This window comes from Sceloporus occidentalis, unplaced genomic scaffold, assembly GCF_023333645.1.
Source record: "Sceloporus occidentalis isolate IW3139 unplaced genomic scaffold, rSceOcc1.0.p SCAF_3, whole genome shotgun sequence".
NCBI classification, from domain to species: Eukaryota; Metazoa; Chordata; class Lepidosauria; order Squamata; family Phrynosomatidae; genus Sceloporus; species Sceloporus occidentalis.
In genome coordinates this window covers 196,715,619-196,726,992 of record NW_028316983.1, presented here as the reverse complement: position 1 = coordinate 196,726,992, position 11,374 = coordinate 196,715,619, and the positions used below count along the sequence as shown (strand labels likewise).

General features: G+C 39.5%; 1 protein-coding gene across 1 annotated transcript; it reads right to left on the bottom strand.

Moving 5' to 3' along the window:
- Positions 1–2,856: 2,856 nt before the first annotated feature.
- PPDPFL (pancreatic progenitor cell differentiation and proliferation factor like) lies at positions 2,857–9,546 on the bottom strand. The gene is made up of 5 exons (XM_089518859.1): positions 9,465–9,546; positions 7,109–7,211; positions 5,816–5,908; positions 5,499–5,598; positions 2,857–4,331 (listed from the first exon to the last, which is right to left on the bottom strand). The coding sequence occupies exons 2-5, from the start codon at positions 7,161–7,163 to the stop codon at positions 4,319–4,321; spliced, it is 261 nt and encodes an 86-aa protein (XP_089374985.1). The 5' UTR covers positions 7,164–7,211; positions 9,465–9,546; the 3' UTR covers positions 2,857–4,318.
- Positions 9,547–11,374: the final 1,828 nt, after the last annotated feature.

Here is an 11,374-nt window from a genome sequence, read left to right as displayed (position 1 = left end):
TCACAACAAATTGTATTGTTTAATAATTCATCACATTAATTTTAATTCATAAATTAATTTGCATATGAATAAAATGGCTCTGGTGAGCAGTTAATATGTTGTTTTTCCTGCCTTAGTCCATGTGGATAAACATATCTAGAATTGCACGGTTAGGTTGTAGTGGGTACATTTTAGAAGAGATATTTTATTTTCTGTGAAAGTGAAGGGAGAAATCCTCTTCGAAAATGATGTCTGTCACCATTTTACAAATAATTATATTAAAATAATGAACATAGGTGGGAAATGTGTCATCGTGTTAATGCACTGTGACTTTTAGCTAATATAAGGCCCAAAACACATTGCAGAACTAATCCAGTTTGAGATTGCTTTAACTGCCCTGGCTCAGTGCTAGGAAACCCTGGGATTTGTAGTTTATTGTGACATCAAAGCTTGCTGACAGAGAAGGCTAAATATCTCACAAAACTAAAGTTCTAAGAATTCCCTAGCATTGACCCAGGGCAGATAAAATGGTCTCAAACTGGATCATTTTTGCAGTGTGTTTTACACCAATGTCTGTCAATTACCAATTATTTGGGAGTAAACCTCATTGACCACACTTGTATTTATGCCTGACTAGACATGTATAAGTTTGCATTGTGCATGATTTTGATGATTTATTAATCTGACTAAATTAAACAATCCAAAACTACAACCCTCCTTCTTTTTCCCTTTATATAAATGTTTTAGTTTTATAGCCAAACAAGCCTATTTTTAGTTCCTTTCTTGTGATTTAGGTTGGATAGAAACACATTTCTGGTACACCAAAATCCACATTTTCTTATTCATGACACCCAATACCACACAAAAGGCACATGTGGGAAATCTTCCTATCCAACAATGCAAAATATTGATACTCTACCATAAAGTATTTCTATCATTTCATTGTGTGTGTGCGTGTGTGTGTGTGATGCTTTATAACATTCATTTGCCTATAAACTGGACATGAAGCCTGTTTTTATTTGTGGCGGGTGAATGGAGGCAGGGAGCACAAAAAATAACTCAAAATACTTTGACATAATAAAAGTATGTGTAAATCTACCAATACACATCTATAAGTAGTATATTTCTTATTTTTACTATTTATCACATTCTGTAGCAGGCAAGGGGGATGTTTGGCTCTCTAGGTGATGAACTTGAAGTATCACCTGACTTTGTCAGCATAGTCAGTGGTGAAGGAGGATGAGAGTAGCAGTCAGACATCATCTGGAGAACCCCATGTTTCCCTTTCTATAGCATGTTCTTCAGTTTCACTAGTATCATGTAAACAAGCAGTTTATTATCTGTATGTTACCAAATGGACAAACATCTGTAAATGCAAGACTGTTGGTAGCTACTACATATTTGTGCTATTGTTTATGCCTTTGTAAATTTTGTAGGTTTCAGGCCCTACAAGCACAAGATTCACATAGCACAATAACTACTGTGCCTTGATTGTAATCAAGACACCACTACCACTAAAATCAGCAATCCCATTTCTCCTTTGCTGTAATGGTCATATATACAAATTTCCTGAGACTACAAAAAAGCAGAGTAGGGGACAGATGAAGAAACTCACAGTCCGATAACATCATGCCACAGAGTTTGCAGCATTTTGTTGTTATGTTGTTGTTGTTATCAGAGAGATGTGAGGCCTTTGTGTACTGCTTGGTTCCCAACTCTTTTTTTGCTTTCTATTATATTATACTACCCTAGCAGCAAAGGTATGTGCATTGATTTAGGAAGGGTGCCTTCCTAAGGCATTTCTATAATTCAGAGGTGGTAATAGTGCATTTGGTAGTATTTTAAATCTGTCTCAGTGCATTCATAATCAATTTCTCCTCTATCCAAGATGAACATATCATTTTCAAAAACCGATACTGTCTTTCTTTAATGATTTTGCAATAACAGCACAAGAACTAGTAAAAATATGACATTGAATTTGGTATATGGATTTCTCAGGGAGAGATAGGTTAGTTCTCTTGTTAGAAAAGCAAATGCAAGATATAAACTTACAGGGCTGATTTGAAGTTCTTTCGTTTGTTGTTATTTATGTAATTTTCACTGGCAGCAAACTCATTCACTTTCTATATTTGTTTCTATCCTATCTGTTAATGAAGAAGGTTTTTCCCTTGATTCAGTGCAATGAAGATGCCTTCTTATTATTTCATAATAAACTGAATCTTGTGTACATAACTATAAAAATATAACCAGTCATTTATTCTTTCTTTTGTTTCATTTTGTCCTTCCAATTTGTGAATTGTATTATTGATCCAAACAGCCCTTCAAACAGTTTGAACAGAAATCATATGAAATCCTTTTGACAGCTGTATTTTCCCATTGGACAAGTAAGTGTAAAAGAATGTTTTGATCATACTTTAGACTACTTAGCATTTCAAACTGTGACACATTACATTCAGTGATCCTTGACTCCTGGTTGATTGTTTGGGGTCTTTACAAATTAGTTGTAGGAAAAGGCTAGTTTGCAATTAAAAACAGTAAATCCATACTTACATATGTTTAGGCAAACAATATGATACATGCAAATGTGTTTAAAGAAGCCCTGACCGGTATATGTTTACAGTGGACCCTTGTTATACGCTGGGGTTTGGTTTCAAGATCCCCCATGGATAACAAACTCTGTGGATGCTCAAGTCCCATTAAATATAATGACATAGCATAATGGTGTCCCTTATAAAAAAAAATGGAAAATCGAGATTTGATATTTGAAATTTATACTTTTTTTGAACATTTTGAAACTGTGGATGCTTGAATCTGTGTATAAAAAATCCATGTATAAGAAAAGCCGACTGTATTATGAATGGCTTCTCGCTGTTCATAACAAATGATCCAAAAGCATATTTATTAAGCTTTATTAATACAAAACTTAGTAAAAAAATAGTTAATTCTGTACATTAAGAAATTGCTCTGATAGCACAATGCAAAATGGTTACACAGAGAAGGATGTACAAAGTGAAGTAAGGCAAATCCACAAATTAAAACCGGTTTTCTCTATTTATAGGTATCTATCTTGTACTATTTTACCTGCCCTACATACATTTCCCCCACTATTTTTTTCTGTTTCAAATAATCATACATCTAGGCATGGTCAGTAGAATAATGGAAATAACAAGCATATTGCAACTTAAGGAAGTTACATGGCAATACAAAATGTTATGTGGCCAATGTTTTTAAAGTATACAAGAAAAATAAAATCATGTCAACTATAACAACAAAAATAGTTACAGCACAAAGATGTTACGTAGTGCAGGTCTGAATAGCAGCCACATCATATGGTAATCCTAAATTTACATACAGTATGTGGTATTCATCATGTGGTAAGATTAGGTTTACATATTTTTTGAAGTTAGTACATAGAAATCAAAGCTACTCCTTCCATGTAATCCATGCGAGTATGTGCAATTTCTTTCTTTAAAAACAAACTTACAGCCTTTGTTAAATCAAGCTTTAACAAGTTTCCTTCCCAACTTTAATAAACAGTAGTTATAAACATGTGTTTGACATTTCTTAACAAAGTTCATTTAAATCCCAAGCATGGAAACAGCACATCTAACTAAACATAGGCCCATTCAGCACATACTAGGGTTAGATAGGGGCGTCCTTTCCGGATGCCCCTAACCCTAGTATGCGCTCAGCGCGTACAAAATGGAGGTGCCCGTTCTACACGGGCGCTGCCATCTTGACGTCGCAGATGCCTAGCATCCACACGTTGTGGGGCGCTAATGATGCTGCAAGTGCGCCATTGGCACCTTGCAGCATCATTAGCGCACTGCAAGAAGAAGCTGCATTTTGCAGCTTCTTTTTGCTGCGTGGAGGAGCCACGCGGTTTGGCTGCTGAGGCTCCTCCATACAGCAAATGAAGAGGCTTTTCAGACCGCCCTTTTGGGCAGTCTGTAAAGCGCCTCATTTATTGTTAAAGAAAGAAACACTATGCTTGGCATTAAGATGGAATAACCTTGAATCATTTGACCCACCTATAGAAGCTTCTCAGTTTAGCAAAGGAAACTGTAGGTAATTAGAAGACACAACAAGAGTTTTCATTTCCATTTCTTCCAATAATATGTAAGAGTCATTATGAAACTGAATACACCTGTTCACTATCAAGAACTCTGCATCAGGCATAGTAAGTTGAAATGATGATTGCCTTATGAATAAGCTGTGGATAGCTCCTTCTCTTGCAACTGAAATTTCAAGCAGTGTACTTTCTTCACATGGGGAAATGCATTTCAAGAAATGTCTCTGTTTGTGAAGTCATATAAAAACATTCAGCTTGATGTTGAAGTCAGCTGTTTGCACTGTCAAGAGATAAAAGAAATCCAATAAATTAGGAGCAATACAAAGAATTGTTGTCAAATGTTGGTAGAAACTAGAACTACACATAAAGTTAATCCAGTTTCAATCTTGGCCTCGACTGTACTAGAGGAAAGGTGAATTAAAAAAATGGAACTGATGAACACAACATGCCTTTGCATATTAACAGTAGCTTGCTGTAGATTTGTGCTCATATTTATACTAAAAAAAGAGAGTTTCTGCAAACCAAAGTTCTCAAAGCATATAAACTATGGCAATGTGGTTTGTATACAAATAACAGCTTAAAGTACCAAAGCAAGCATGATTTTAAATAATAGGGAGAGAAGCAAATACATTTCTTGGATATCCATTATAAGCACACTAACAGCGGTACTTATTTAAAAAATGAAGCTGTGGTTGTTTAGTTCATATCAATGGCAATCATTCAAAATATGTGACAATTTCCAAGTTTGTCATTATTTTATGTTAGGGTTGGAATCATGTAGCCCTACAGATACTGCTGAACTATAACAATAGCTTGTGGGACTTGCAGTCCAACAGTATATATAGGGACACAGGATTCCCACCCTTGTTGTGTGGTATGATGTGCCAACATAACCAAAGATTTTGACAATGATGACTATTTACTCTAGCATAGTACCACCAGCATCAATAGGGTCTGTCCTTGTATTCATCTCCCCTGACTAAATATTTCAACAAGAGTTATGTTTCCAAAATTCTGGGCTGGATCCAGATTGAACATTTCACAAAAGCAAGGCCTCTTCCATTCATGGAAGACACCAGGATTAAGGAGAAGCTTGCTCCAAAAGGCAGGGCATGGGAATGTGATGATTCTCCCCATTGTCCTGCTTCCTCTCTCTCATGCTCCTAAGGAGAATCCCACAGTTCTCCAAAACTGTTTTTCAGGAAAACAGTAAAAGGTATCTCAAAAACTGCTGCCCTGTCTCCTTCCCCAAATGCAAAAAGAACTCCGCATGTCAGTACTCTGAATCAAATTCTGTATGTCTGTTCTGAGGATAATTTTAGCTGAGTTAATCTCTACAATTCTAGATTTAATATAAAAGCTGTCATATTCACAAGAGACTCCCCTAAATCCAGAAAAATGTTAATTCAAATGAAATTGTGTTTCTTAGAAAAGAAGCAACTCTTACCTGCTGGCTGATAAGGCTTTCCTGCCTACATTCTGAGGTGCAGACTCACAGTGGAAAAAGCTTTTTATCCACCAACATTTTTCAAATACTTCAGGTAAACCTACAAATGTACATAACACAGTGTTAATAAATAGGTGAGTAATAAAACTCCAGGATCACAAAAAGGCTACTAACGTTAGTGAATGAGAAAGATCAGGGAAATCAAAGCATATTTTAGCTTCACAGAAAATGTATGGGGATTAAACGTACAAATGATTCCCACAAAGTACACTCAATTATTCCAATTATAGCAAATAATTTTAAAAGAACCACAATACCATGGAAGTGTTTTTCTTGGTCTGAGAAGGTCACAGGTTCAGAACAGCAAGATGAACTGCTTGAAGAAACACTGGAGTCAGAATTTAGACGTGCTGTGTGTGAAAAATAAAATATACATTACATTTGTAAAAGTGAGGGAGGCAACATTTTTCTTCCAGTGTTTTAAAAGGATCTGTATATGACATTCTCTCCATCTGTAACACAGTACATCAATATTTTGTATGTTACAATGGAAAAACTGACACTCTTCAAAGGATAAGAAATATGGCTAAAATATATGCTATGCCCAGTCTTCAATCAAGGCCTAGTCTTTCACTGCTCTGTTATCATATGCCAACTCATTTGACAGAAGGAAAGCACTAGCTTTATATGAGAAAGGAATTAATTAATATACTGTAGTAAAATATATTCCATGCATTCAAATAAGAATTAGATTAATATAATTGTTTTAAGATTAAAGCTTTCTCCTTTTAGAGTCATTCAAACCTCATTGTAATTCAGAGACATGGTCTTTTTGTCCAGAAAAACAGTATGCAAAGGGATCTTGTAGCACCTTTGAGACTAACTGTGAGAAAGAGGTTGTAGCATGAGATTTCATAGACTTGGTCTACTCCCTCAGACACATGGAATGAACTTCATGCATCTGACGGAGTAGACCAAGTCTGCAAAAACTCATGCTACAGTTTCTTTCACACGGTCTCAAAGGTGCTGTATGGTCCATTTATATAATATCAACAGAATTATAGTTAGGAACAGACAACTCAAGCAACTGCTGGGGAAACTGGGTTGGGGAAGCACCAGTTCAAGGGAGGGTCTGTCAGTCTAGCAACTCAGCTATCCATCCACTTAAGTGCTGAAACAAATATGTCTTTTTTCTTAATGTTAAAAGTGGCAATGCAGATATGTGTGGTTGTATTACTGTTTATGGGAAGAAGGGTGTATTCATAGAATATTTATACTAGTGCCCACGCAATAAATGGCATCTGAATTAGTTACTGAAACCAGATCCATGTGTGTAAATCACAGAGATATAACATACATTTCAGTGTCTTGAAATGGATTACAAATACAATTTTTAAAAGCACTAAAAGATGTTAGTAAACTGAACAAACTGAGGGTATACTAAAGACATTTCTTGCTTGCACCACTTTGGGTTGCGAACATAAATCCTGAACATAAATACTAAAACATTTCACAGTATATGGGTACTACTCATCTTATTCTCTTTATACAAAAACAGACAAGTCTTGAGATCTTGTTAGTTTTCTTCAATTTTAAAGCAGGAAACTTACTTCGGTAGTATTGGTTCTTGGCCACAAGGCAGCCAGCTGAGGGCACTGATGCCATGGCGATGGTACTTTGGAGTACCAAGAAGCAAGACTTATGCAAGGGCACCTGAAAGACAAAAGAAATGGGGAAAACTTTGCATTAACAATGCATGCCATAATACAGATCTCTGTGGTACTTAACAGCAGAGTTCATTATAAATTACAGGTTTTGATTGGTTTGGCTTTCTTGCATGGTTTATGTACAGTTGTTTCCCACATGTGCCCAAGATGCTGAACATTATGCTCATTACATGAAAATAAAGCCATTATATTACAATGGTATGAGACCAAACGTATACCTTTGTGCATGGGCAAATATATGTTCTTGCAATTAGCGTGAGCATTTTGAAGTCAGAAATGAGCATGCAAAAAAACCCTCAGGAATAAATATGTTATCTTGGCTGTTTTGTACATCTAGACTTGAAGGCACATGACAACAACAAAAAACTAGTAGTGTATGCTTTGACTGGGAGCACCATTCCATAGGTTTCCAGCAGAGATCTTTCACGCAACTGTTACGTGGAGATGTCTAGACTCAAAGCTAGGAGTTTCTATGCACAAAAGCAAATGCTCTGCCTACTTTGCTGTTGTACAACTGTGTCTTCTGTGGGGGAGTGGCATCATAACACTGCTCAAATGAATACTTGAAGGGATGTCATATTGAGGAGGGAGCTAGCTTGTTTTCTGCTGCTCCAGAGAATAGGACCAGGAGCAATGAATGCAAGCTACATGAAAAGAGATTTCACCTCAACATTAGGAGGAACTTCCTGACAGTAAGGGCTGTTCGACAGTGGAACACACTCTTTCAGAGTGTAGTGGAATCTCCTTCCTTAGAGGTTTTTAAACAGAAGCTGAATGGCCATCTGTTGGGGATGCTTTGATTTAGATTTCCTGCATGGCAGGGGGTTGGAGTGGATGGCCCTTGCCATCTCTTCCAACTCTATGATTAGCTCACTATGTTACACAAGCAATTACTTCCCCATCACATGTTGGCTGCCGAAGCGTGAACATCACAGAAAAACCTAAAATGTGGGTGTCTGTTCCAAAACACACAACAGAAATCATCCAGTTTGAGACCACTTGGCTCAGTACTAAGGAATCCTGGGAGTTGTAGTTTATTGAGGTACCAGGGCTCTCTGACAAGAGAAGGCTAAATGTTCCACAAAACAAAATGTCTCACAAAAGGGTAGTGTTTCCAGACACTAGAATTATAGAATCATAGAGTTGGGAGAGACCACAAAGGCCATCCAGTCCAACCGCCTTGCCATGCAGGAAATCTCAATCAAAGCATACATTACTGTGAGCCTATGCTTATTTTAACCTGTGCCATTATGTTTTATTGTTTCCAGATTTCATATATATTAATTCCAATTGCCCCATGTAGAATGTATGCCACTGCCAGGTCTTTATTTTATTTTGTTATTTTAACTCAACTGATTGGATGTACAGTGCTCTGCAAACTTACAGCGCTGTATAAATAAATCTTAATAATAATAATAATTCCCAGGATTCCCTAGCATTGAGCCAGGGCAGTTGAAGTGGTCTCAAACGGGATTATTTCTGCCATGTGTTTTGGACCTTTAGCTCAAAGGCATGATGCAGAGGGACAACAAATGCTGGAGTCTCCAACGGTGAAAATCACATTCAGTCCAAGTGCCATCTTGGCAAAGCCAACCACTTTTTAGTATTGATTTCAGGAAAGGCATTATTTAACACACTTTACAGGAAAAGAGATTCCACCTCCACATGAGGAAGTGTGTCCAAAGGAGGGCCACCAAAATGGTGAAGGGCCTGAAAACCCATACCTTATGAGGAAAGACTTAGGGAGCTGGGTATGTTTAGCCTGGAAAAAGGGACGGTTAAGTTGAAAGTCCTGTTTAAATATTTGAAGGTGTGTCACATTGAGAATGGAGCAAGCTTGTTTTCTGCTGCTCCAAAGAATAGGATGCAAGCAACAAGTAAAGAGATTCCACCTCAACATTAGGGGGAACTTCCTGACAGTAAGGGCTGTTCGACAGTGGAACACACTCCCTCAGAGAGTGGCAGAGTCTCCTTTCTTGGAGGTCTGTAAGCAGAGGCTGGATAGTCATCTGTCGGGGATGCTTTGATTGTGAGTTCTGCATGGCAGAATGGGGCTGGACTGGATGGCCCCTTGGGTCTCTTCCAACTCTGGGAGTCTCCCCTTTAGCTGGGGAGCCAAACTCTAGAAAACCCTCCGTCCTAATAAAGGGGTGGCCATTCCTCCAGAGCACCCCAAGGGGAGGGAGAGAGGGAGGAACCAGGGATAAGGAGAAGTAGGGAAAGCAGATTTCAGCGTTACCTGGATTGCCCTCTTGAAGGTGGCTCCAAGCACACTCTCCTGGAAGAATCCTGGTTCCCTTGCAGCCAAGAAAGGGCGGGCTTCTTTGGGCACTTCAGCAAAAGGAGCCTGGAGCAGTCAGGGCCAAGGTGCCCAAGCTGAGGCTGAGGGCTGCTAGTCAGGGGACTGGCAGGGGGACTGCTGTGCCTGTCTGGAGGGAGGCTGCCTTTATACCCAGGAGCCTTGGCAGATGAAACCTGAGCCATGAAGGGCTGTCCTCGCTCAACCCGGGGCCAGGGCAAAGTCTGGCTTGCTCTCTCCTTCCCTCAGCGACACAAACAGCAGCAGCAGAGGGCAAGGCACGCGGCGCCCGAGTGGCTGAAGGGGGCGGAGTGCCTGTCTCTCTTAGGGCAAGGAGGGAGGGCATCCTGGGGTGCTTCAAGGGAGGGCACCCCATGAAATCCATAGGGTCTTCTACTCTTCTTAGAATGGGGGACACCTGGCTGAACCAGACTAGGTGAGAAAGGGATCCAGGAGTTCTAGGAGACCACAAGTTGAACATGAGTCAACAGTGTGATGCAGCAGCAAAAAAGGCCAACAGGATGATAGGCTCCATCAGTAGTATAGTGTCTAGACTCAGGGAAGTCATCGTGCCACTCTATTCTGCATTGCTCAGGCCCCACCTGGAATACTGGGTCCAGTTCTGGGCACCACAATTCAAAAAGGATGTTGACAAATTGGAGCGTGTGCAGAGGAGGGCCGCCAAAATGGTGACAGGTCTGGAAACCATGCCTTATGAGGAAAGGGAGCTGGGTATGTTTAGCCTGGAGAAGAGACAGTTAAGGGGTGATATGTTAACCCTGTGTAAGTATTTGAAGAGGTCTCACATTGAAGATGGAGCAAGCTTATTTTCTGCTGCTCCAGAGACTAGAGCACGGAACAATGGATCCAAGCTACAGGAAAAGAGATTCCACCTCAACCTTAGGAGGAACTTCCTGACAGTAAGAGCTGTTCCACAGTGAAACACTCCCTCAAAGAGGGATAGAGTCTCCTTCTTTGGAGGTCTTTAAGCAGAGGCTGGATGGGCATGTGTCAAGTGCTTTGAGAGTTCCTGCATGGCAGGGGTTGGACTGGACGACCCTTGGGGTCTCTTCCAACTCTATGATTCTATTCTATGAGGGATGGATTCCTCAGAGGTGGTTTTGTTTATTCCTTCCCTGGAAATGTAGCCTACAACACTTGGGATTTGTTGCCAATCTCCATCCAAGTACTAGCCATAGCTGGCCCTGCTTAGTTTCCAAGATCAGACAGGATCGGTTGCCTTAAGAGTGTTTAAGCCCCCAGTCTTCAGGTCAATGGAAGGGCAAAGCTCCCAACATAAAGAAAATGGAAAGAATGGCCAGGGAGGATCTTCATCAGTGGTCCCCAAATGTGCTCTTTAAGGGATTTTGGATTTTGGCCAACATGGCTGAGGCGTCTGGGAGAAGAAGTCCAAAATCACTTAAAGGGCACAGTTTGGGGACCACTGAGCTATGTAAATCCAGCCTAGACAATGAGGAAATGGAAAGACAGTTGGCCCTCCTTTTCTGCACATTTTTTATCCATGGATTCAAGCATCAACGGCTTGAAAATATATTTTTTTTAAGTGTAAATTCCAAATAGCAAACTTGGGTTTTGCTATTTTATAGGACACCATTTTGCTATTACATTGTATTAATGGGACTTGAGCATCCATGCATTTTGTTATCCACAGAGGTCCTGGAACCAAACCCAGTGGATAACAAGGTCCCACTGTAGTTAAATTGTTTCTGATCCAGCGATGATCAGAATGGAGACTTCAGTCAAGAAATAAAAAGACCAGGAACAGGAAGGGCAGCCATGAAAGAATTAGACAAGATCCTAAAGTTCAAGCCATTGTATTCCCCCTCACT

Bases quoted from the DNA above. Each gene is read 5' to 3' on its own strand.
- PPDPFL (XM_089518859.1), bottom strand. From the start codon at position 7,163: ATGGCATCAGTGCCCTCAGCTGGCTGCCTTGTGGCCAAGAACCAATAC. The intron at 5,909-7,108 runs GTAAGTTTCCTG...TTTCACACACAG, and splicing joins CAAGAACCAATACTACCGAA to CACGTCTAAATTCTGACTCC. The intron at 5,599-5,815 runs GTATTGTGGTTC...GTACATTTGTAG, and splicing joins CCAAGAAAAACACTTCCATG to GTTTACCTGAAGTATTTGAA.